General features: G+C 41.6%; 1 protein-coding gene across 2 annotated transcripts in view; it reads right to left on the reverse strand.

The window, feature by feature from the left end:
* DISC1 (disrupted in schizophrenia 1) overlaps window positions 1-27,607 on the reverse strand; it is a 373,039-nt gene that overhangs the window by 172,648 nt on the left and 172,784 nt on the right. The window contains exon 9 of one of the 2 annotated variants that reach the window (XM_019549863.1): window positions 25,262-25,450. The exons of the other annotated variant lie outside the window; for it this stretch is intronic. Within the exon in view, the coding sequence (XP_019405408.1) occupies window positions 25,262-25,450 (189 nt within the window). The remainder of the gene's footprint in view (window positions 1-25,261; window positions 25,451-27,607) is intronic. 2 annotated transcript variants of the gene reach the window in all.

Below are 27,607 nucleotides of genomic sequence, written 5' to 3' on the forward strand. Positions count from 1 at the left end.
GCAGGGATTGCCCTACTGCCTGGCAGCAACTGGTGAGCCAAGGCTTTTTTTTAAAGCACCAGGAGCTGGGGCAGGCAGGGCAGCCATGGGGAGGGCTGGGGGAGCAGGCAGGGGTCCCCACATGGTCCCCTCCCCCCTCCTTCCCTGCCCCTACTTACCAGCATGGAGTCTGGCTCCAGCTCCCTGCTGCAGTGGGCGGGGACTGCCTGAATCATCAAAGCTCTCCAAATCTTTTCTGAAGCTTTGGAGAGCTTCGAATTGATTTGGACCTTTTTATTGGTCTCCGGGTTTGATTCGGATTTGGAGATTCAGCCACCAAAATCGGGCCAAATCTCCTCTAAATCCAATCAGCACCCAAAGCTTTGCACAGCCCTATTACACAGTACTTCCCCATTAGTTTTTAAACTTGTATCCCCAGTTTGCACCTCCGAGGAAGGCAAGGAGGGAGGAAGGAAATCATTACTTTGGATTCATAGATATAAGATCAAGGTAACTACCTTTTCCATAAATAAACAGGCTTCTATTTAACACCACAGGTATCAACTAGAACTCAAGCTTGATTATATATATATACACACGTATAACAAAATTCAGATAGAGGCCAGGTAGGTGTGTTATGAAGCTTGTTGCTCCAAGGGAAAATTCCTCTCACATTCCTTGCTTTTCTTCTGTCGTATTTCCTTGGCCTCTATCAAAAGTGTGCGTGTGTGTGTTTAAAATCTAGATTGAGTTCTACATGATCCCTATGGGGTTAAATAGAAGCCTATTTATTTACATAAAAGTTGGATCTCTGGGTCTTGTATCCAAATTCAAAGTAATGATTTGCTTCCTCTCTCCTTGCCTCCCTTGGAGGTGCAAACGGGGGATACAAGTTTAAAAGCTAATGAGGAAATGCTATGTAATGGCCAGAGCAAGGAACTAGGCTTCTTAATTAATTTGGTTTCTATTCTAAACGCTTCACGGGGTTGGTTGAGTTAATTAACCCCCTGTACCTCAGTTTCATCATCTGTAAAATAACATTTCTGTAAATAAATAGGTTTCTATTTAACCCCACAGGCATCAACTAGATTGTATATATATACATATAACAAAATGTTGATAGAGGCGAAGGAAATAAAACAGAAGAAAAGCAAGGAACGTGAGAGGAATTTTCCCTGTGGATTAATCTGAGTATATTATCCCTTTGCCTTTAAAAAATAGGAAGTTTCCATTTTTACACTTATTTGGGAAATATTTTTAGGTGAACAAAGGCTGTTGCCTTTAGAGTCTTCTCTGCTTGGTTCTAAAAAGTTAGAGTTGAGGTACACTGGGTTACAATAATCTCCAGGATAAATGGCTAGATACATCTGGTAATTTTACAGGTTTTCCTTCACATTTGTGATAAACATTACTCCTCCATCACAATTGGGCAATACACTATAAAAAGAAAGTGTCTAATACTCCACTCTTGATTTCAGTGGTAAAGCATATGAGTGTGCATGTGTTGTAAAATTTGTGATACACTTGGAATCCTATTTGATTCAAGGAACTAACTACCATAAAAGTGAAACATAACTCATATGCACTACACTATGCTGTTTTAGGAGGTAAGAGGAGCTCAGTATGAATAAGAATGATCTTATTTTAAAATATCCATAATTAAACACAAGCAGTTTTCCTTAAATTTCCATCCTGTAGATATCATGTATTTCTGTGAAATGCAGAAGAAAAAGCAATCTACCCTATAGGTAAAACAACGAAGAGCAATGAAAACTAAAAATACCGTATTTCATAAGATGTCAGTCTTTTTTATATTACATTTACAGAGGATCAATGTCCCAAGGGTTGCTTTTACTTATGTTTTCATACTCCCAGCTGGTGTTTTAGACTATTGCCAGTCAATACCAAAGCAAAGATGAGATATCACATACCAGAAAATGATCAGACTTTTAAGTGACTCATTGAACCTTAAGTGATTCACCTTTTGTGTATGAAAATCTGAATCCACTAACTTGTTTAATTGCACACTCATATGTGAGCAACAAACGAAGCCCAGTTAACATAACTTGAGAACACTAATGACATTTTCAGATTAAAATTTGGGAGGAAACTTCACTATTGATTTATAAGATAAATTGTGAAAATACACTGATTACCACAAAAGTTAAACAGCAGCAGTGTCAGCAGATAGCATTACACAAGTCACAAAAAGCAAAGCAGCATCAAGATGCCATATAATCCATCATATAACTCTTCCAAAACTTGTAAGAAAGTGTGAGTACATAAACAAGTTACTACAAGACAAGGAAAAACAAGATTTTCCCACCACTTTTGGTTGTGCAGTAGTGTTCCTGCCTACCATGTGGGAGATCTGGGTTCAAGTCCCAGCTGAGGTGACTTGGAGTGAGTGAGATAACAAGAAGCAAATCTTCTTCTGGAACCAAGTTCCAATGGAAGTGGTGCTGGCACCTACCATGGGGGTCTTTAAGAGGAGGCTTGATGCCTACCTGGCTGGAGTCATGGGAGCCCAGTTTTTATTCCTGCCCAGGCAGGAGGTCGGACTTGAAGATCTACAAGGTTCCTTCTGACCCGACTTCTATGATACGTTTGCTGTTCCATGGTAATTTTCCATATGCACACTCCCACTCTCACAGTAAGTGAAAGCAAACCCATAGTAGCTTTCCTCAATGGCGAGGGACAGAAGTTACACGTAAACCGATATAAGTGATTGGAAACTGGTTCAGATTTGTAAAACAACAGAAGTTTATTGCATATAAACTGCTTTCAAAATGGCCAAAACTGCTTTAAAGTAAGCCTGGATGGATATAGTATCAGACTTAATTGATTTAATCAGTTTATTGAACTTCCATGCAAGACCCCCTCCAGGTTCAAGTTAACTCACAATCCCCCAGCATCCCAAGATGCTTTGCATCTCCCCCAGAAACCCAACTCGCAGGGTGGGTGGGCTAGGTTTGTCCCCACTGAATTTCACTGTATTAATTTCAGGCCATTTTCCCAATTAATCAAGGTATCCTAATTCTGATAATTGAATCCTAATTCTGTCCTCTACATTGTATGCTATCACACCCAGCTTTATGTGATCCTTAACTTTACCAAATGTATACAAACATTTGTATACATTTTTATAAAGGTCTATCCTTAAGGAAGGTTTTGAACAGTACTGATACCAAGTTGATATCTACTTCCACACAGACACTGAGCCACTCTTTGAGCATGATTAGCCAGCCAGTTTTGCCCCTACCTTAAATAGTTTAATCTATAGAAGACTTCTTTGCCTTACTTATGAGAAAGCCCTGAGAGACAGTCCCAATGAAAGTATAGGTTCCCCAAAAGAATGGGAAGAGAAAATTAATAATGGACAATGCAGAAAAGGCTGAAGTATGTAATGCCTCTTTTACTTTCATCTTCACACATAAGGTCAGCTGTCAAACGATGATGAGGAACACAGCTAGCTTTAAGGACAGGGGATAGATGTTCAGGCTAACATAACGAAAATATAAGTGAGAGATTATTTAGATAAACTAACTATTTTCAGATCGGCATGCGCTTAAAAGCATTGTGGAATGTGCTTTTAGTTAGCTCATGTCATGCTATCTTCCTGTTCTTCCTTTGCACTGGCATAGTTTGTTCTTCTGTTCTTGATATTATCTCTTTGTTTCTGCCCCATCTCTCTTTTCCTTCTTTTCCCCTTAACCTTGATTCCCATGGGATCCTACTGACCAGTTCTCCATGTTACTGAATTTCAGACATTAACAAAACTTTTCTGAAGTCAGCAATACTCAAGTTTCCATTTAACCAAAACAAAAAAAAATTACCCCTTATACTTAAAATCATGTATGAACTACATGCAACTCAATGCACTGTGGACTTCCTGAATCTGCAAACAATAGTTCAGAGTGATGTGTACTACCATGGAGTGGATGGTGGAGAGGGCATGCAATGTTATGGGTATACCCTATTTTCACTGTGTATCTTACATGCCAGCAGCTGCAGTTCCCCATGGCTCCAGATGTCTGGGTCCCCTGTGGAGTCTGGGCAGGGAGCGAGCTCAAAGTCTGGTGGGGAGATAGAGGTGAAGTGTGGCTGGACCTCCCCTCCACTGGCTAGCAGGGGATCCTCAGGAGGGCCAGACAGGGAACAAGCACAAGAAAGGGGGCCCTGCTCACCACTGCCTACAGCTAACATGGGTGTTAGGGAAACTACAGGGCTGCTCCTGCCTCACTGACTCAAGTTGGAGCAGGGCAGGAGTGACCCTGGACCTCTTCCCTGCACCTGAGTCAGGTGGGGATGCCAGTGATTGGGTGCCCCTTCCTGTGTCCAGAGGCATTAATTAACAAATTTTTCGCCCTGGGCAAACCCAGATGGAAGGTGGGGGAAGAGAAGAGGAGGGGAGGGGGTGCCGAGAGGGGGTCAAGAAGGGAGTCTTACCTGCTTTGGAGACTCTAGAAAGTCCCTGGCTGCTGCTGCTGTGGTATAGTCAGCCTGCTGAGTGAGGGGGGGCATCTGCAGCCACCTCTATGGTGCCAGTCACATCTACCACACCCCACTTTCCAAAAGCCTAGATCTGCCTACAGAATGCCCTAATTGGTTTCACTGGAGTGATGACTGATTTTGAATGAAAATAATTTCTAAATACTCAAATCATCTTCACCTTAGGATTCAACAGAGAGTGGATGGGGCAGCATGTCCTCAGAAGCTCAAATACTAGTTTGTTGCTATATTAATTTCATCAATATTAATATAAAATAAACAGAAGTGATTCTGTATTAACTGGATAATTTGTTAGTGTGTTTAATAAAACTTCAGTTTTTGAATATACTAGATGCTGCCTTCAAAATTTACAACCTGCCAAAGATTAAGGATCCTAGTGCCACAGAACTGGCATGGGACTACTCCAGTCCAATACACAAATGCATTATCCATAGGAAATTACAAGACTATGTGATGATTTACAAAACCATCTATTTCTGTTTCCTCATCTATAAAATAGGGATAATGATATTCATTTTGTTTTGTAAGATTCCACATAAGTATCTGGCAGATACAGTTATATAGACTGATCCCATCACTAGATTTCTGCCCAGTAATCCATATCGGAGGACTTATATTCCATATACCTCTAAGCAGCTCCAGGCAACCACAACTTCACTATTCTTTTAAATGTAGAATTCTACCTACAAAACTGACTTACCCAGAAGTTCATCCCGAATGAGCAAAACTCACTTCTGGGCCTGCAAGGAGACTTTGATACCTTAAATAGTATTCTGAAGAAAATCACTTGTCATGCTGCAGGTCCAGGAGTGGGAGCAATACCATCATTAGAATGGAGGTTGTGACTGGACAACTGGTGTGCCTGTCCATTTATGAGGGCAAGCAGCCTGAGAGATGGCTTGCAGGTGGCAAGAGGGGCTGATTAGAGACTCACCTGACTGGAAGAGTGCTGGGTTTGAGCCACATAAGCCCTGAGCCTGAGCTGGGCAGGCCATCTAGCTCTGAGAACCATGAAAAGAGGAGCTCCTGGAAGCAGACCAAAGGTCCAAGAAAGACCACTGCCAGAAACCGATAGGGTCCGGGACCCACAGTTAGGGAGGCTAGACCCTAGAAGCCAAGTCCAATACCATGAACCTGGGCTAAAAGGCCCAATGAGAACATAAGGGGAGGTGACCAATAATGCCAAAACCCCTACAAGGTGAATGACTGTATAGTAACACCTGTGAGGCACGGAGCATGGTATAAGGGAGGACAGTCATGTGATGAGCCCCTAAGGCTTGAGCATGAGGGCCAAATGTAGACTAGTGGAGTCCAGGAGGGTCTCAGTGGCAATTTGCATGGACTAGAGCTCACTCTAAGCCTGTGGGCAGCCTTCCTTCCTTAATCTCCAATAAAAACAAGGCGTGACAGGTGAGGGCTTGTTAAAGACTAAACCAGGCAGGAGCTGCACAGCCACCAAGGGGTATCACAGCTGCACCTGGGGCCTGGGCCTGCCACAGAAGTATTGCTAGATTTGCAATGGAACAAACATGAAACACACAGCATGTATGGTGGAGTAGTGTGAAGGTATACCAGCAAAAAATTAGGAAGGGTAATTTCCCCACAAATAATGACATCAAGAGTAAACAAACTTGATCTTCACAAGTAACTTACACTGGAGTTCATTTTGACCCAAAACATCCTCAAATGGTGTCACTGAAGACCTGGAATTAAATTCAAAGTCTGCATGTCTTAACTGTACATAGGACTAAATTCTGTATTATTCTAAGTTTTCTCTATTGCAATGGCACTGACTTAACTGTATACCAACATAAAAAACAGAATGATATAAAAATGAACCTGACCCATAAATAAAAGTATAATAGCTTGCAATAATTGGGTAATCAATGGGTATCCAACATGAATTTAATACAGTGAGGAGATAGATAAACCTAGCAGAAGATGATGCAAGACAATGAAAACTTTCATTACTTTATTTCCCCCTCCTTCTAATGGTCTTTCTGGTACATCAACCAATTTGTTCTATTTCTTGTTTTCCTTCTTTTTTTTCCTTGCATGCACTGAAATGTCAGATCAGTAGAAAATAACTTGACTCTTTACTACACTACATTAGTTGGATAGGCTAGGGAGCTATCTAAATAGTGATTGAGCAAATTTTGTAGAAATCACAAAATTGGGTAATCTCCATGAAACCTGTGGGGGGGAAGGGGGAGAACAGAAACTTACTAAAGATAAAATGCTGGCTCTCCAGTGGAAACTGGCAGTCCACCTGGCTGTACAACACCCCCGGGGAAGGGTGAAGGGAGGTTCCTAGCAAGAAGATGAGCAAGCAAGAAGGCTGATGCTCCGTCCCTCGCTGATGATTGCCTAACAGGGCTTCCTGTCATGTGGCCAAGCCTCTCTCCACCAATCAGAGGGGCAGAGCTGTACAATGGACAACATTCTCTATCAATCAGTGCAGGGGTGGGGCCCCTGGGCCCCCTTGGCCAATCAGAGGCATGGAGGGGCCCCAGCCATAATAAGCACTCGAAAATGGCAGCCATCCCCGTGATCTGCCCATAAAATCAGCAAGCTGCCTCCTCAAGTTGGGTAGACCTATATTTATGGTACCACGTAAGTTCTACTTTGAAGGTTCATTTAAAATGCAAGTGGTGAACAGGACATGTGCTGGATCTCAGAACATGGTAAATTTCACCCTTAGAGACCAAATTACATCTACGATGCAAGATTTACTATGTTTAATGTCATCACTAAAATTGGTCCTTAGAACTGCATTTCATTTGCTACATCAATATTGGAAGTGGAAACCCAAATTTGTTTTGCCTTATATATCTTAGATACAACTGTTAATCCTACAAAATACATCCTTATCAAAATGTAATACACTGTTTAAAGATTTACAAGATAAAAAAATTAGACTGAGCTAACATCTACCTTAACTTTGAAAACAGACCTATGTGTCAATTTAAATCAATGTCAGACATAACTTTGTATTTAATGTAACACGACTGCAAGAGACACTCTCAAAGGTCAACATCTCAAGGCAAAAGGGAAAAAAAGGAAAAGAGAAGAGAAGTTTTTTGCAAGCAATCCATCAATGTGGTAGTAGTTGTTTTTTGTTTTCTTGTTCTGAGGTTGGTTCTCCTTAAATTTCTGTTACCTTCACCTTACGGAATAATATTAAAGTGACTGTGTCTGGAAAGGATTGAATAGATTTTTGTAAAAGTTCTACCTTACATATTTTGAGAAGGGAAGGACAGTAAATCAAGACAACATGCTAGCTTACAAAAATATTTCTTCTTTACATGACATACAGCAACTATTCTAAATACTCCAACAATGGAAATTACCCAAGCTGAGCTGGAAGCAAAATTTAGATTGCTCACTGTAACCCAACCAGAAGGGACACAGAATACTGAACGAATTGACACACAAAATAGTAACTTCTGTAGGATAGCTCTCCAGTGAATCTCTGAATCTAGGGCTAGTACCCTGTGATTGAAGAAGACCAAATGTTTTGGCTATATTCACAATAAATATGGGAGGGGAGTGAAGAATGTCATCCAAATAATTAAAGATCTGTTAGCTTGACTTCTATATTAAACCAGGTCTTAGAATAGATATTAAAGGAAATATAATCAAGGATATGCAGCTAGGTAAACCAAAATGAGATAAAATGCAATATGGTTTTATTAAAGGAAGACTGTTGCAGACAAATCTAATATTCTGTGATAATATAAATGACTTCTTAGACAAGGTCACTGCAATGGACCTAATCTGTCTAGATTTAAGTAAAGCACTTGATACTTTGCCTCGTGGGAAATTATTAACTAAACTGAAAAAAAATGGGGATTAATACTATAAGTGGATGAGGAGTTGGCTATGAGGGAGAATATAAAGAATTGCTGAAAAGAGAGTTAAACCAAAGCAAGAACAGCAGCGGTGTTCCTTAGGGACCAGTTTTGTGACCCATCCTATTTAACAGTTTCCTTAGAGACCTTGGTGCAAAAAAAAGATGAATGCTTTTGAAATTTGAAGATGACAAAGGCAAGACGTACAGCCAATGCAAAGGAGGACTGGATTCATTATACAGCAAGAATTATACAACTTTGTGGAATGGAGCAATAGAAAAGGTATGAAATGTAGAGTCCTTGGATGGTTAGGGAAAAGGATAACCTACCTCATGAGTAAATTAAAAAGGGTGGCTTACTGAGCCTAGCAGAACAAAGGTTGAAAGGGAATATGGTTACTTTTTTAAAAAATACACTTGCAGAATGATGATCAGGGAGCTAAAGAAAAATATTGATACAAGGTCAAATAACTACAAAATGGTCAAAGTTTAGGTTGTAAGCATTCAGCGATGTATTTGGTAGCCGTGTTGGTCTGAGAAAAAGAGAAATGTAAAGCTCTAGAACTCTTGGTTCAGAGATGATACCTTTCATTAGATCAACCAAGAAATTGCAAAACAAGGTATCATTTTTTGCAAGCTTTCAGGCATGCGTACCCTTCTTCAGGCTGAGGACAAATCCAAGGTGTTAAAACATCTGAAGAAGGGTGCACAGGCCCAAAAGCTTACAAAGAAAGGTTATAAGCATGACATTTTTAATGACTGGAGGATTGAAGTTTCACAACAGTCTTCCAAATAAGGTACCTTAAATGCTTGAAGTTGCAAGTGAGTGGAACAGGGGGAAAAAACACTGGTCATACCCAGCTCACTCTCCCTTTCAGCATCCACTTTCTGCTATTACATGACACAGAATGCTGGCAAGATGAACCTATGGTCTGACCCAGTAAATGGCAGTCCTTATGTTCTTATGTACTGAGAGGAAGGAACTTCCATCTGCTTCAGGATGGAACTTGACAATGCTAGAAAGTACAATATGATAGGCTAGATGCACATGAGGTACAGATTCAAGTATTGGTATCCACCCCCTATTCATAGATTCATAGATGTTAGGGTCAGAAGGGACCTCAATAGATCATCGAGTCTGACCCCCTGCATAGGCAGGAAAGAGTGCTGGGTTCAGATGACCCCAGCCAGATGCCCATCCAACCTCCTCCTGATGACCCCCAGAGGAGGAAAGAGCACTACCTCCCTTGGGAGCCCATTCCAGGTTTTGGCCACTCTAACTGTGAAGAAGTTCCTTCTAATGTCCAGTCTAAATCTGCTCTCTGCTAGCTTATGGCCATTATTTCTTGTGACCCCCCAGGGGCACCTTGGTGAGCAGAGCCTCACCAATTCCCTTCTGTGCCCCCATGATGAATTTATAGGCAGCCCCAAGGTTGCCTCTCAACCTTCTCTTGCGGAGGCTGAAGAGGTCCAGGGGGTTGAATGGACATTCAATTTCTAAGTGGGAAGTGTCAGATAATTACGTGCTTCATAGGTTCTGCTGGTAGTCGTACAGCCAATACTTTTCCCCCTTCATATCAATGCTATATTTGTCTTCTAAAGGTTATAGGCAGCGTAACCATACATCCTGGTTTGGCTGGGACAGTCCCAGATTTTGTAGGCCATCCTGGTGGCCTGGCTAGTTGGTGCAAATTGAAACAAAAGTCCTGGAATCGGCTACCTAACATGATCCCTTCTTTCTCTACTGACTCTAGTGCATATGAGTGCGTGGCAATAGAGCTGGCCTTAGTGAAAATGGCACCCTGGGCAAACTTGTATTTTGGCAGCACCCTTCCCCCCAAGTCAGTGGTGCTGCTTCAGGCAGAGGAAGATGGGCAGCAGTGCAGGGCACAGTCTGGCAGGGAGGCAGAGTGGCATGGTGTGCCAGGTGGGTGGACAGGCAGGCACTGCTGCTGTTGTGCAGGAGCAAGCCTGGTGGACTGGAGCAAGTGCCACCCCGTACCACACGTGCCTAGCTCAGCTCCTCCTGAACAGTGGCTGGAGGCAGGGGGCAGGCTGGGCTGGGCACCACTCCAGTCCATCCACCTTGCTTCTGCACAGCAGCAGTGGTGCCCACCTGCCCAGCACACCATGCTGCTCTGCCTTCACTTGAAATGGTGTCCCAGATTTCATGGTCACCAGAGTTATAGGTAAAGACAGGAGCTTGGTTGGGATATGAAGATAGAGATTTTTAAATAATGACAGGACTATCTGGCTGGTATCTTGCTCACACATTCACAGTCAACCTGTAAGTTGCAAAGCACAGAGATAAGTCCTGACCACCTGTGGTAACTGAAGATATCATGGCACTTTTCAGAAGACAAGGATTGTTACTTTAAGAGAGCTAACCAAGTTCTGTCTTTTGCAATAACATTCTTATTACCTCATAAACACTCTAATTGCTAAGGAATTGTTACTCTGTTCTGCGGTCTTTAGAGGTTCAGTATAAATTGGAAAAACAGATTTAAACAGATAGATAATCTAATCTAAAAATGTGGGAACAAACACACCTCAGAAGAAACAGATAGAGTAGAAGCATACCTAAAAGCAATGGCAAAAGAAGAGCCCTACTGAAAGCTAAGTGAAGTCAATAGGATTGAAGGCAAGTAGGCTTTGAATCAACCTCAAAACATCTGACAGAAATGTTATCTATCATGTCAACTTGCTACAAGATATTTATATATGTTGTGTTGTGGATATTTGCTTCTAATTATGCAGAACAAGAATTGGAAATGACTAAATATGCTACTCTTTATTGGTAGTATTGGAGTGATGTAGCCATGATGGTCCAGGAAATATGAGGGGCAAATATTTTTGTGGGTGCTATTTTTTATTGGTCAACTTGAATTGTTGGGATAGACTTAGACAATCTTTCAAATGCAATGCCTAAAGAATAATGCAATTTTAAAATTTCTATAAACAGTCCTAATTTCACTCTGACAATCATGAAGCATTTTACAAATATAACTAAACAATTACAAACTAAGATGACCCTTGTCATTATGCAAATCACAACTGCAAGGGAGTTAACACATTATATTTTTGGAACAATGAAGTTTACTATATATCTTCCAATCATTTATTTCATATTAAAAATGTCTAGAATAAAAGCAGCATATTTTAGCCCGTAGGCAATGCTTTAAAGTACTTAAAAATAAAGCCCTTCCTAACTTACTGAACTCTCAACAAACAGTTAAAATGCATCATAGCAAATTCCATGGTACAAAACTTAGCAATGTATTATGATTAGGCATTCCTACTTAACTCGGACATTGAACCAAATATCATGTTTTTTAATATATATTTTGTGGTGGAACAGCCGGAAAAAGGGATGAGTGACAACTTTTACTTTAAACTTTATTAACGTTGAAGTGGTCATTTTCCCTTATCAGTCTTGCATTTCAACATTTCCATAACAAAATTTTACATGGTGCTATTCCTCCATAAAGTTCCAAGTGCTTTACAAACCCTTAAAACACAGTAATCACTTCAAAAATCACTATTAGTATGCCACTATTAGTGAAATGACACATGCAAGATGCTTAATATCACCCCAAAATTGAAAATCACCTCTAATCTGGCAAAGAAAGCTATGAGATCTTTTAAAAAAGTGTTATGGGCTTTGGGCTTGTGTTTTGTCTCACAGAAGACTACTTACAATCACATTAGAAAACTAGCTAAATGTCAGTTCAGAATGAAGAATGCCACCAACTGAATCACCAACCCCATATTCTACAACTTGGTTTTCATTACCAAAGATTAGCCAGAACTTGTTTTATTGCACTTCCCAAAGCTGAAAAGATAATCACTTGAAAAGATAAAGCATAAAGTTCTCTGTTCACTCTCTGTCTTGAATGACAACTAGTACTACAAATAATTCCTTTTGTAATATATATTATGATGTCATAGAATGGAATAACCTTGTACTAATGGGAAGTGGACACAAAATGTGACTGGGAATAGCTTCCTTCCCACTGAAAACCATCTGTTATGCACTATGTGGTCATTCTTAAATGGTTTATTGAAACACATACTATCAAAAGGTTCATCTTTTCAGTTCAGCATTAGCTAGTCACTCAAACATAAGATATGGAAACAGTATGGAGAACCTAGATTGTATAGACACTGCAAACTTACTGAATCAAACCCAGCTCATTACAAACAAATTTGGGATAATTCTGTCAGAATGTGATACAAGCATCTTTTCAAACAGACTTTTAAACTATTAAAATTGCTACAATTTTAGAGCCATTTTTAGAAAGATCTAAAATTCTAAGAATATTAGCTATGAAAAAACTTCTTTATTTTCTACTTCATTTATATCCAGAGAGATATGCTTTTAAAGTATCAGTTGATTAAAACTGAACTCCCAGTATGGTAACATGTACTTTTATATGGAGAACTGATAAAATATGAGTTTGCCACACACTGTGAGGGTAGGAAAAAGTATGACTTCAAATTAAAAAAAAATCAGTATGAACATATTTTGACATAACCATTCATCATCAGTTAGGTAAAATCAAGTCAGGTTATATGAACATGTAAAAGACACAGTAAGCCTACTTTTCATAAATACTTAAATATGCAAAACCACCATGAATGCTGCATGTCCCTGGAGGTTGGGGGGGGCATGGCAAGCTCCCGCAGGTGGCCGTGCTGTTGGTGGCAGTGAGTGGCGAGCTCCCGTAGGTGGGTGTGGTGCTGTCAGTGGCGGGGGGGAGGCAGTAAGCACTGACCGGTGGTAAGCAACTACCCGCAGACACCACGGGCAGCAGCGGCAGTAGCCAGCGGCGATCAGGGACTGACTGAAGACACCGCTGGTGGTGGCGGGGTGGGAGGGGGTGGCAAGAGGCAACCACCCATAGGTGCTGCTGACAATGTCAGTGGCACTTTGCAGGGGGTACACTGCCAAGCTCAGGAGGTGTATGTGCACCCACGTGCACCCCCTAGATGTCGCCAGTGAAAACCACTGTTATTTTAAGTACTCATTAATGCTTTCTGCTATCCACAAGAATATTAAGTTACAAAGTAATTAACCGAATCCTATTCAATGGGCGACTACAGTGAATTGAATACCAACTGTAAAAAAAAAAATTAGAAGATTTTGTTCCCATTCTACGACACATATTTTTACTTTTACGTAATTAAAACCCTAATCTTTGCAAAGGCTAAGGCAGGGGTGGCCAGCCTGTGGCATGGGTGCCACAAGTGCTGAGGCAGCCTCTTCATGACATGCAGCAGACTGAAGAGGAGATAGACACAGCATGATAGGGCAGGGAGCAGAAAGCAGAGCATCAGATCAGGCAGGGAATACAGGAGAGCAGCAATTTGGTCAGAAAGCGCAGAGCAGGGCATGAAGCTGAGCAGCAGATTGGATAAGGGAAAAGGATCAGAGTTGCACTCAGGAAGGGTGTGGAGATAATTTGTGGCATGCCCACCAAAAAGGTTGCCCCCCCTTGGGCTAAGAGATTAAATTATATGAGTTATCTGAGTTATATGAGTATCTACTATACTATACTGATCATTCCTGATGTGTGGTGATTGGGAGATGTGGTTGGGAAACAGTTGGGACTGGTGGGAGGCTTTGCTTGTGTGGAAATCTGGGCAGGGAGGCAGTGGTTGGGAGCCAGGGGTGGGCTGGAGTTTTGGGGTGCTTGGGGAATCCCGTCTGTTGGTTGCTTGTTTACTGTAACCCACTCTGAGACATATGGATAAGGCAGGATCTAAATCTAATACATAAATAATCTTACAACATTGTATTTTAGTTTTTAGCTCCCAGGCCCAAACATAAAATAGGGGAGGAGAAGAGAATACTTAAAAAATATACTTTTCCCTTTAATTAAATGACAAATCCTTGCAGACTACCTGTGTAAGCAGGCAGCATATGTATGTTAAATGACTGCAAAAATCATTGAGCATGACAGACATTGCTCGTACTTGTATTTCTGAATCTGGACTCCTTAAGCTGCCCATCTGTTCCATTCACTTTATTGTTTGATAAATAAGGCTGTTCATTCGCAGAAAGCCCCAGCCACTCTGTAAGTAGGCTGGTAAGAGCTTTAAAGCCTGAACACCAGCAACTCTTATTCAGATAAAGCTCTGGTTGAGGTCAATGGGAGTTTCTAAACAAGAACTGGCAGGATCAGCTGCCAAACAAGGGATAATGTGAAGAGTTAAACACTGCTTTAGCATGTGCACGAAGGGCCTATTTTATTTTAGTGCCACATGGATGGTGGGTCCTCTAGAAAATCATTCGGGCTAGGGAATTTTATTTGAAATGACTCAGCAAAGACATCCTGACAAAGTGGCAAAGCAAAGACAAGAGCAGAATTCGGCAAACTAGAAAGCCAAATCTGTCTACGAGCAGTGATTAAATGGAAACTGAGACAAGAGGGCAGGTTTCATTTCCATGCTTTTTTCAGACAGGCCAATCAATGCTACTAGGATTGCAAGTTGTCTGGTCAGCAGGAAAGTAATTAAATTTCACTTCTCTGGCATAGGATTTGGCTGTTTTGGGCTGCTGCCAGGAAATAAGATATTTTCTTATCATGACAGAACTCCTCAGCCTGAAGAGGAAGTCCATGGGTAAGTGCCAGATTCCCTAATATACAATCAGAACCTGACTGTACAGTAAAGATTCTTGCAACATAAAGTACAAAAATATACATAAAGACTTAAGCATTACTTAACTTTAAACACTGCTTGAGTTTGCATAGTGACTGTGAGGTTTTTATTTCCTTTGCCCACCCCATTGTTTCTTTTTTTCCTTCTCTTTCTTTTACTTTGATGCAAAGGTCTTTTAATTTTTTTTTTTTACTTCTAAGCATTTTTTAACAACATAAAAAATACAAAATGGATGGCAACACTGCCATCCATGGAGAAGTTCTGCAATCACGACAGAGGAAATGTGGATGACAAGCTGTGTAAGCTGTGGGATGTATATTATCCTTGAATCAGTCCCTCTTGCCAACAACACCTTCATGAAAATTCACTTAATGGTGGTCATGGAGAAGAAGATCAAAAGGCTAGAAATTAAACTGAAGACAGCGATGGAGTTCAGACAGGATGTGCAGCAGGTAATGGAAGAAAGGAAAAGGGCGGTTGCATATAAAACGAGAAACTGCAAACAATTACCAAGAAAGATCACTACAGGTGCAGATCTTCAGAAAGGGATAGAAACCCAAGGAGGTATGTAATTTGGAGAGCAAAGCGACAGAAGCCAATGGTTTATGTGGGCAAAATAGAACCGAGAAATCTGTTTAATGTATTAAGAGATGAAGAGGAGAAATGGGCAGGATCTGAAACTGGAATGGCATGAAGGAAGAGAAGAGCAGCCAGCCCCAAAAAGAATGGGGAACTGAGTCTGGGAAATCAAAAGTGCAGGACATAAGTGAAAATTTTCACCCAATCTGGCCCCTGAAAGTGCTCTACAGCTGTGACCAAACAGGAGTGCACAGCTACAAAGCACTTTAAAAGGCCCCAGATCCCATGAAAATCTAAACCCTTGTTGCATGAAGACATTTCAAAACATAGCATCTGCCGTAGCCTGCTTCCCAGCTCTTTTTAGAATGGGAGGGGGGAAAGGGAGCAAAGAGAGTTTGGTCTGGGATTTGTTCAACAGCACTGGAGGGTGGGGAACCCCTACAACAAACTCCAGCACAGGCTGGAGATCCCCTAGAACAAACTCCCTCTGCTTCTGTTCCCCTCTCCCATTCTCAAAATAGCTCCAAGGCTGGGAAGGAGGAGGGGCCAATGCTGGGGGAAGCCAGCTGCAGGCTTGCAGCCAGCACCTGGATTCCCCAAGCTTCCCTCCCTAGTGGACCAAAAGTGAAAAGTCAACAACAACTGTAAATGGTAAGGAGAGAGATGCATACTTTCCAAAAGGAAACTTGGGTAAGGTTAGACAGAAACAAGTTCACTGTGTGTACAACAATGCAAAGAGTCTTGGCAATAAAATGGAGGAATCTGGAACTCCTGGTGTGTAATGCAAAACCAGACATCATAAGAATAAGGGAAAGAATTGACTAGTAGCCATAAGTGGAATGCAGACAATGAATGTTACAAACTCTTTTGGAAGAACAGAAATAAGAGGAAGATGCAATGGCTGAAACAAAACAGGAAAGATTTTGATGCCACAAATCATGGGAAAATATTGGTCAAACTGCAGGGGACAGAGATCAGTGTGTAAGGAGGAGAGAAGCTGGGGAAGGGGGTTCCCTGTAAAAATAAAACCAAAAAACCCCCCCTTCTTCGGCACTTACCTTAAAAGATCCAAGGACTGCAGGAAACACAAATGGCAGAAAAACCTGCTTCCAGAGTGAATGTCGGCTCCGGATTGGTCTGTGCTATGTCACACTGCCTATTTTCAGGCCCAGAGAGGGGCAGCCAAGGCAAGAGCCCATGTTGGAAAATGCAGACCAGACGGGAACTCCCTCCCTGGAACCGCTCAGCCAAAAGTGAGGCAAGAGACCAGTTCAAGAGAGAGGGTAGACAGGGATCAGAGGAACCCTGAAGCAGCACAGCCTGGGATGGCAACAAGAGAGAACTCCCACTATGAACTGGAAGCTTACCAAAGTTAAGTCTGTGAAGATTGAGATGAGTAGAGAAAGGAACCAGGATTGAGGGAAAGCAGCAGGAAGTGGAGTGACCCCAGACAAGCTAATACCAATTGAAGCAAAACCACTGCTGCCAGAAAAGGCGAAAAACTGTTTCTTTTTTTCTTGGTCTGCCCTGAAAGAAGTATCAAGGCTGAGGAGGGGTAAGGCCAGGGTGCAGGGAATGGTGGAGGCCCATTTTGTGCCACAAAGCCAGTGTTGAACTTTGTTCCTGCTTTTGTTTTCCTTTCCTTTTTTTCTTTTGGGTCCATCCTCTTTCACTAAAACATCAAAATTGTGGTGGGCAAGATTCTAATAACTAGAAGGGGTGTCATGGTAATATAAAGCCCCTCTGCCTGGTAAAGCAGGAGAGAAAATCATTATCCTAAGATCGATAGCCCTACAGAACCTATAGCTGACAGTGCTACAATTATGAAGTTGATAAGGAGTTAAAGGAGAGTGTATTGTTAAGTTAGTTATCTGAACAGAGGGCAGCTACTGATGGTGTTGTTTACAGATCAGTCTTAGGACTTATCCTATTTAACTTTTCTATTTGCAACCTTAAAAGTGAACTACATATAAACTAATGAAATTTGCAAATGATATTAAGATGAAGGGGAGGGGAATGTTGCCAATCCTGACAAGGACTGGATTATTATGCAGAAAGATTTAGATAATGGTGTGCAATGGACACTAGAATGTAGTGAAATTTAAAAGTATGAAGTGCAAAGTCATACACTTACAGGGTCCTGCAACAAGGGTTTTGGCTAAAAGACAAAATGCATAAATTGGAGAGAACTGAGGAAAGAAAGCGTATTGGTTGATTTTAGGATGATCATGAGCCACTGGTGCAACGTGGCTGTGAAAAAGTATAATGGCATCCTAAAAATGCAGGAGGCATGGGATATTCAATAGAGACAAGAAGATACCAATACCATTGCATATGGCACTGATAAGATGCCATTAATATAACTGTATGCATTCTGGTTGTCAGTGTTTAAAAAAGATTAAGTTAAACAGGAACAGGTTGAAACACTAAGATAGTCAAGGGAATGAAGACTCTTTCTTATGAAAAAAAGATTAAAGCAGCTTGACCTATTTAGCTTAACAATATGTAGACTGAGAGCAAATATGACTAATATCAGGGCGGGAGAAGAGCTTTATAAGCTGAAAACCAAGACTGACAAAAATATAAAATAGCTAACACTAGCTATGGAAAACAGTATGGAATGGGTTCCAAGCCCAGTAGTGGTGACAAAGAACCCAAATCACTTTAAGACCAGATGAAGTTTGTGAGGGGGATGGTGTGATAGGACAAAGAGTTCTGACTCTATAACCACTGCGTGTGATAGGTACAATTATGTATTTGCAATCCCCAAACTATTAAAAAGAGGGGACAATATGGAAGGCGCCTAGTAATTTCATGTTCTGGGGCTTGTGGTGATTGTCAGTAGGGGCAAGGAAGAAAATTTTTACCCTCACAAATGCTACAGATATGTGACAGAGATTTCATGGTTGCAGTTTGGAGGTTTTTTCCCAACTTTATCTGCAATGCTGGGACAGTGGCCACAGCCAAAGGCTGCAAGCTGTTGATGGATAAGCTGATGCACCTGCTGCTACTTAGAGGACTCATTTTCCAGGCTGAACAGTCTTGCTTTTCCACTCAGGGACATACCAAATCATCACATTTGAGGTCAAGATGGATTTTTTCCACCGAGTCAGACTGGCAAGAACAGGGAGGGAGAGGAATGGCAGAAAGTTGTTTGCCTTCCTGTGTAACACTGCATTCCTGTCCTCAGATTTCATTCCCTACTGTTACAGTGGCAGTAACATCACCTCCCCAATTTTTGCCTGTGGCATATGTTATAGGGTGTTCTTGGTATTTTGGATATTCATGGAATCATAAATTCATAGTTGTTAAGGACCTCAACAGATCATCAAGTCTGACTCCCTGCCCTGGGCAGGAAAGAGTGCTGGGGTCAGCATCTCCAGATCCTTGCTGCGCCCCACTAATGAATTTGCAGGCGGCCACAAAATGACCTCTCAGCCTTCTCTTGTGGAGACTGAAGAGATCCAAGTCCCTTAGTCTCTCCTCATAGGCCTTGGCCTGCTAACCCCCTTAACCATACAAGTGGCAGCCCTCTGGGCCCTCTTGAGGTTATCCACATCCTTCTTAAAGTATGGCGCCCAAAACTGGATGTAGTACTCCAACTGTGGCCTCACCAGTGCCACATAGAGAGGAAGTATCACCTCCTTGGTTCTATTTGTCATGCATCTGCTGATGCATGATAAAATGAGGTTAGCTTTGCTGATAATTTCACCACACTGACGACTCATGTTCATCTTAGAGTCCACTATGACTCTGAGATTGCCTTCTGTTTCTAGTTGCTGAGAGGGTCACTTCCCAGCCAGTAGGTGTGCTGGATATTTTTGCACCCTAGGTGCTGCATTCTGCACTTGTCCTTGTTGTACTGCATCCTATTGTGTATTGCCCACTTTCTAATGTGTCCACGTCTGCCTGCAATCATTCCCTACCCTCTGGTGTATTCACTTCACCCCACAATTTAGTATCATCTGCAAACTTGGACTGAGTACACTTCATGCTCACATCCAAGTCACTGATGAAGACATTGAAGAGTACAGGGCCAAGAACCGAGCCCTGCAGGACCCCACTACCCACATCCTTCCAGGTCAATACCAACATGTCCACTACCACTCTCTGGATGTGACCTCTAAGCCAACTTGCTACCCACTGGACTGTGTAATCATTTAAGTCACAGCCTCTTAATTTATTTATGAGAATGGGATGAGATACCGTATCGAAGGCCTTCCTAAAATCCAAGTAAATGACATCTACCTCTACTCCTGCATCTAAGCATTTTGTGGCCTGGTCATAAAAAGAAACCAGATTACTCAGGCATGATCTATCTACTATGAATCCATACTGGTAGTTCTGCTGCATTATTTTTCCCCACTGGACTCATACAAATATGATCCTTAATAACGTTTTCAAAGACTTTTCCAAGGATAGAGGTGAGACTGACTGGCCTATAATTACCAGGGTCCTCCTTCCTCCCCTTCTTAAAGATAGGAACCACATTGCCCTTTTTCCAGTCCTCCGGGACCTGATCCAAGCGCCACAAGTGCTCAAAGACTTGTTCTGCTATGACACCGGCCAATTCCTTCAGTACTCTCAGATGCAACTCATCTGGGCCTGCTGACTTAAATACATCCAGTCCATCCAAGTGACTCTGCAACAAGTCAGCATCGACTGTTGGTAGGCTGGTGTCCATCTGATGCCCATCTAAGAACCCATTAGGAGACTTGTCTTGACCCTTACTCAGAAACACTGAGGCAAAAACCCTCAATGAAGAGCTCAGCCTTGTCCCCCCTGTCTGTCACTAATTGCTCCTGCTTGTTCAGTAGAGTTCCTTGCAATTTTGTAGAAAGGCTTAAAGCGGTGAGTTTTGGGATACCTGGGGGAAATGATGGTCTGCAAAAAAAGGGGACTGGGACTTGTTGGCCCAGACAACCCCTTCCAGTCTTGTGTACCTATATTAATCTAAAATGCATCTATGTAGCATTAGTCTGCTTAGAACAATATAGTGGGAGGCAGAAATCTGGATTCTATACCCAACTCTGTCCTTTATCTCAATAGGTGGGTGTCTACATCAGCTTGGTCTCAATGCTGCTGCCAGAAAACAAGCCCTGCCCACTCACTCCAGCTCTGCACCACCCAAAACCAGAAATGCCATTCTGAGAATGCTCCAGGGTGCCTCTACTTTGGAGCTCTCACAAGACAGAAGGCTCAAGACTGGCAGCAGAGGGGGTATCAGCAGAGTGTCCAGATTTCTGTATTTCCAGGTTTGGTGTATGCAGAGTAAGAGTGAGTAAATGGGACTTAAGTTTTGGGCAGCAACCTCCAGAACAATGTGGCACCAATGTGGAGCAAGGCTTATGTTAGGCATTTTGGAGCATGGGGCACTTTAAAGGGAACTTAGCTGTGAGTGCAAATTGCTTCCAACTCACTTATGCCATCACCACTGCTGCCATCACTCTCCCCACCCACAGTGCTGCCCACTGTGCAAGTAAAACTGCCCCCTGGCAAAACACCACAGAAGGCCCCTGGTTCTTCAAACTGGATAAAACGTCTGCAGCGGCTAGACCTTACCTGTGGGCCATAGATTGCTGACCCCTGCCTTATGTGATCCTAAGCCAACTGTTTCTACTCCTCTGAGCCTTGACTTCCATATTAGCGAAATGGAAATAATTGTTCTTGATCATCTTTATAAAGACCTTTGAGATCCTCAGATAAAAGTTACTAAGTTATCAGTTGATGCTACTATTATACAAGAAAAAAACACAAACATTTTTGATTATTTGATTAAAAAGCCTTTCATATTTTTTAACAACTCCTTTCCACAAAACCTTGACAGCTCACAGCTCAGAAAGCCAAGCCAGATTTTTCCACTGCATCTGCAATATCTGTTCTACTTGGGCAGCTGGCACAAAGTGAGAAAATTCATTAACATGCTAATGATGTGTCCTATTTAAAATTCCAACCCTTATTATTGTGCGATTAAATCTCTTCCCTTAATGTCTGCCTCCTTATATTGGAGTTACAGGGAGAAATCAACAATATTAATAAAGTACAAAATAGTTGACTGATTTCTATATGAGAGGCAGTAAAAAACCAAAGTACGTATGTACACGCACATGTGCACACACATTTATAAATGTATTTTAGGGTTTCAAATTTCTCAGGAAACACAAATGTTTATATGCTACTAAAATGATATTATAAACACAACTCATTTCTTAACAGACTTATGAATACAAAGCGCAAGCAGAAGCGGGTACAGGAAGAGATCACTATAGGAAAGCTTTGTGGAAGTTGCAGGAATGGAGAAGAGAGGAGAGGAGAGCTCTTTTATATATAATATAAAATCTTTGGAACAATCTTCTCTCTTCCCAGTAGCTTAAGCTCTCCCCTCTTCTCTTCTCCATTCCTGCAACTTCCACAAAGCTTTCCTATAGTGATCTCTTCCTGCACCCGCTTCTGCTTGCGCTTTGTATTCATAAGTCTGTTAAGAAATGAGTTGTGTTTATAATATCATTTTAGTAGCATATAAACATATATATAGATATATAGATATAGATATATAGATGAAGAAAAGCACAAAGCCAGAGTGGGAGGATCAGGCAGCCAGTGACATACCACTAATCTAATCATCTATGTAGAAACAAAAATTGAAGCATCTGCTGCCTATAGTGAAAGATTATCTCCTCCACTACTAATGTAATTAAAACTACCATAAGTATTCAGGGACCAAACAGAGGGCTTGTTTTCATAACTGTTAGCACAAATGAACAGCACTCAAGCAAAGCTTGAGTGAAAGCAGTCATACTACAAATACAACTTTCTGTGCAATGTGATTGTTTCAGCAGCAACAATCTGTATTAGTAGCAGAGAGCAGCCAATCCTTGTCTTAAGTGTCACAGCACTCTAACTTCAAACCAAGCCCCTGATCCAATAGCTAGTTCAAATGGAAAGCACAACTAATTCCAGCTAGAGACATCTATGTGTAGATGAGTTTGGGACAACACAAGTTATTTTCTGACCTAGCGCTGCAGTAAAAAAAAGTTTGCAGAGACATCTGATACCTGAATGTACAGAGGAAAAGATGAAGAAAAATAATATTCTGGAATTAACAAAAAAAAAGTATTGTTTCAGGTCCTGGAAAACCCAAATCAAATTATTCTGGTTTATTTCTCCATCTTTTTGTTTTATTTGTTACCTCACTTTTAAAAAAATTAACATCTTATACTTTTTCTTTAAACAAATGATAATTTAACATCAAAGGTAGCTAAAATCATGACAGGCTGCCTTCTAAGGATAATGATAATGCATGTACTACCTCACTTTACAGAGTCTGCTACTGCTTTCTAAACTCAAATCAATAAGCAGGATATTATACACATTTGCATAATAATAGATACTCTTTCACTTGCCAGGCCATTGTTCAGAAACTTGCATTTAGCCTTAAGCGCTATTTCCCATGTATGCTTTTCGTAATATTCCTGTTAACCATAAAAGGGGGTCAGAGCTGTGAGTGGTGGGATATTTACATTTCCTGATAAAGCTATAAAGTCAGCATTTCCACTGGGAGTTCTCTTCTCCCTCAGTTTTTCTGAACCAGCAATACTACAAAATACACTTCATGTTGAGTATTGATGCAGCCCAAATTCAGTTATTCAACTCATTTCAACTGCCAGTTGCTAAAAGTTAACTGCAACAACAATCCTAAAAAATCATCCTCATCACCAATCAGACTGCCATTGGAAAGAAAGTGCAACGTTGAAGGGGGAAAAAGAACCAGCAATCACAGAAAAAGCCTTCTCAATGGTTATGTGCCATCTGCAGTTTAAATTATTCTGTAGTAAAAATCCCATTCCACTTGCTTGTGTTTTATTTTTCAAACGTAAAAGTATTGGGTGAAATGACAACTGGTTCCTAAAACAGAATGTCTTGTTTAAAAGAATACAATACGTTTTTAGCAGTAAAAGTGAAAGTTTGGTTTTCAACTAAATTTCCTAACATTTAAATCATGCTGAATGTCCATGACCTAAAGGAGGATCTACCTCATAAAGAAGAAAATAGGATAGATGATACAATGAAAACAAAATATTAACATTTTTTTATGTACTTTTGAGTAATTTTAGCTCTATAAAGTTTTATTTCACACAGGAAAAAGCTTTCTGCATTTATTCATAAGCTATCACAATTATTTAAAGAAAGTCTCTAGGGTACAAGATGCCAATTTTTTTCAGCTATAATTAAAAAAAAGATGGACGGGAGGAAGAAACTAACAATCTTTAAACTGCTACCAATTCTGCTACTTCAGTAAACTCACATAGATTATTAGTCTAAAAGAGTACTGAATACAAACTCAGCTGCAGTATGTACCATTGGGAAAATGATTTAAAGAAATTCCACTTTGCTAACTTAGACTAAGTAGTAACTTGAAATGTACAGCTTTGAAGGTGACGAACCTCTTCAATCCACTGGCAAACCCAACTAATAATGAAGCATGCTACATCATCTACTTTTGAATTATCTTTCCTCAGTATAGCACATACATTTTGAAGGGACACAAATAAAAATGTGTATGCCTCTTCTGGATCTTTTCTTGTTTCTGATAGAATGGACACCTATCTAGCACTGTAGAGAACTATTCTTCTTTCCATTCTTTCATGTAATTTTAAAAGCAACTCTTAATGGCCTACACAATCACTCTTTTGGTTTTAAGGTAGCTTGGGTTGACTGGTTACCTAGGAAACACAAGCTATTGTTTTCCAAAAGAGCAATACTCATCCCTTTTCGCCTACCCAAAAAACACTCTGAGGTAGGAAAAAGTGTTTCAAACCCTTGAAACTAACTCTAAACCTTTCCCAAGAGTGCATCTCTCAGTTTGCATTTTAATGTTAGAGGAAATGCAGTACTCATACATTTGTAATGAATTAAATACTGCTCAGGTATTTGTTTAAACAAGCCAAAAAGCCACTTTATCTGATAACTTCAAGAGGGGATGGCAGGTTCTACCGCACCTAGACTTATCGCTACTTCCTAACTCTGTCAATTGCATTTGGATGATCACTGGTCAAATATCATTTTTCTGCTGTGAAATATAGTTAAGTTAACCTTAACATAAGGTTGCTTATGTTTAGATGCAAATTTTAACAGCTAAACCATTTAATTCCTTAATCTTTAAGTAAAGACCTTTGTTTTCAAAACCTTGTGCCTGACAGGGAATTACATCCTTTCACAAGGCACACCTGAACTCAACATTCAGTGGCATTAAAGGCTCCTTGCAAGAGCTGCTACTCCTGCAGGCAACCCTATTTTCCACAGAGGCAATGGACAAGTTTATAGACAAGTTGTTATTGTATCATGTATATGAGGTAGATGCATATAAACCAGTATTATTAAGTAGGTTTCAGCCTGAGAGACTTTTTGAAAACCAGGGCTGAGAAAAATGCTGGAAGCATTCTGCACTGAATGTGTACAAAGCCAGAAAAAATGTCACTCATGAATGACAAGACAAAGCCTGACAGCATGTTCAACCTACTGTTTATCAAGGTCCTGCCAAAATTTCCCTCCTAAAAAGTGGTACATTCTGCATGTCACATTTCACAGGGCTGTTCATCAAATCAAGCAGAATCCTGGATCACCCACAATAGTGCACAAGCAAGACTTCAATCATGCGACAGCTGGTGAACTGCTTACCAAAGGCAGACTCCCCCTGCTCCAGTTCTTGTTTCAGTCTGTTGTGATCTTCTTTAATTCTCTCTAATTTTCGGACATTTCTGGCACTCAGTACCAAGAGCTCTTGGAGAAGTCCCTCCAGCCCTTCTTTCTCAGATGTTAATGATCTAATTTCTTCTGCAAGATCCTTAGCAGTACAGAAATTACGTCCTGCAGATGCATTTGGAGAGCAGGGGTGGACAGGAAAAGAGAAGGAAACAAACATTTGCAACATCAGTAGATTACATAGAAAACATGGGAAATTAAGCAACTAAACATCCAAACAATAGCTTCAACAGCACTAATGAAAGTCAGGAAAGTTTTGAGTTGGTCTTAATTTTTCTCCTCTACTGAATCTTATTACAGGCAACTCTCTCAATAACCCACTGGAACAAGTTATCCAAAATGATGGTTTATTTTGCCTCATTCGCACACACATAGCATCACAACCTTTTAAATGTTTGTGGAGAAAATCTAATTTGAATATTAAAGTTGAGGGAAATGTCACACTGTGTAATTCATGGGTCATTACACTGCAATCTATCAGATCATCACCAGGTTTTGCAGTGTATTTCAAGTCATAATATGTTTTAAATGGATGTTATCAATCTCTTAGACTGAAAACGCATTTTCTTTGAACAAAGGTAAACCACTAAACAGTATTTCATAAAGGTTTTTTATAAACAACACACACTTTGCTGGTTACATTAAATATGTAATTAAGAAAACAATGAGATCACATGGACAAAGTCTCAGCAGTCATAAATCTCCACCTCTGTCTCTCTGTGACAGGTGGAGCATAGAAGCCATGCAGGATTCCTCATGTTCCCAGATCACATTGACCTCACATTAAGTTAAACACGCAGCTCAGCTGCTAGCCTGCTGCTGTCATTTTGATATGTACATTTAACCTCTCTGCATCTCAGTTTTATTCAATGAAGATAATAACACCAAAGTGCTGTGAGGATGAATGCATCAACAGTAATGAAATGCTCAGATAGTAAGGGCTTGTCTACACTAGAAAACAAATATACCAGAGTTGAAATAACACAATCCCTATATTATGGACACAGCTTCATCAGTTTCAGGCTGTTAATAAACATAAAACTTTAAATCATTTTGAAGCAGGGGTGGGCAAAATATAGCGTGTGGGCCACATCCGGCCTCCCAGGCACTCTCATCTGGTCCGTGGCACCCCGCAACGAATTGAGACCTGCCCAGTCCTTCTGCCCATGAGGGTGGGAGCAAGGCATCTACACCCACCCCCAAGATATGCTATTATGCCTCATGCCCACCCTTGCAGGCAGAAAGGCCGGCCCCGCTAACACAGGGTGGGGCTGCTGCTGCAGGTTTCCCCAGTGTCCCGCTCCCTCCAGGCAGTGGGTAGAGAAGTGTCGGCAGGGGCAGGGCTGCAGCTGGGCAGGAGCATGGAGTGCAGGGCTGGCTTCAGCGTGGAGCCGTCACCTGGGTGGCAGCAACAGCATGGAGCTCAGGTGAGCAGCATGTGGGTGTGAGGGGGGAGGGGTATGGAAATCCCTCCCATACCCTTCTATGGGGCACAGCCCTGGCAGGCAATGCGGGGCAGCAGTAGCACCACAGAGGGGGAAAGTGGGGGGGAAGAAAGAGGCACTCTTCTCGGCACTGGTGCCTGGCTCCTGGCTCCGGCCAGCACTGCAAGAAGCGCACCCCCCACTGGGTCATTTGTTTCCCCAACACTCCCCACACTCACAGGGCACAGGGGGGAAGCCACAGGCACTGGAGCAGGCTGGGGCAGGGAAAGCAACTAGCTCCAGCACCTGAGGCTTCTCTCCTGTGTCCCACAAGTATGGGGACTGCTAGGGAAACAAACAGCCCAGTAGGGGCTGTGCTCGTCACTGTAATGTGCAGCACTGGCCAGAGCCAAGCACCAACACCCTCACCTTCTGCTGTGCCATGGAGGGAGTGTGTGTGTGTGGGGGGGAGGGGTCCCTACACCTCTCCTACTCTCCCTCACACTCCACAAACCATACACACAGACAAACAGACAGACACACATATACACCCCTCCACCCCCAGTGTGGCCTGTGTTGACTACAGAAGTGTGTTCCATAGTCACTCACCCACACCCCACAAACACCACATAATCCCCCAACATACCCTATGCCCCCACAGAGCAACATTCCCTCACAAACTTCCCCCACATGCCCCCACACCCTCACCCCACCATACACACCCGCACACAAGCCTCCATGGCTCACCAAAAGCATCTGGGAATGTCTCCTTGCTAAAAAGGAGGCTTACACCCAATGGAAAGAAGGGGTCATCACCAGGGATGACTATTCTGCAGTT

Source organism: Crocodylus porosus, unplaced genomic scaffold (genome assembly GCF_001723895.1).
Source record: "Crocodylus porosus isolate Cpor-Errol unplaced genomic scaffold, CroPor_comp1, whole genome shotgun sequence".
NCBI classification, from domain to species: Eukaryota; Metazoa; Chordata; order Crocodylia; family Crocodylidae; genus Crocodylus; species Crocodylus porosus.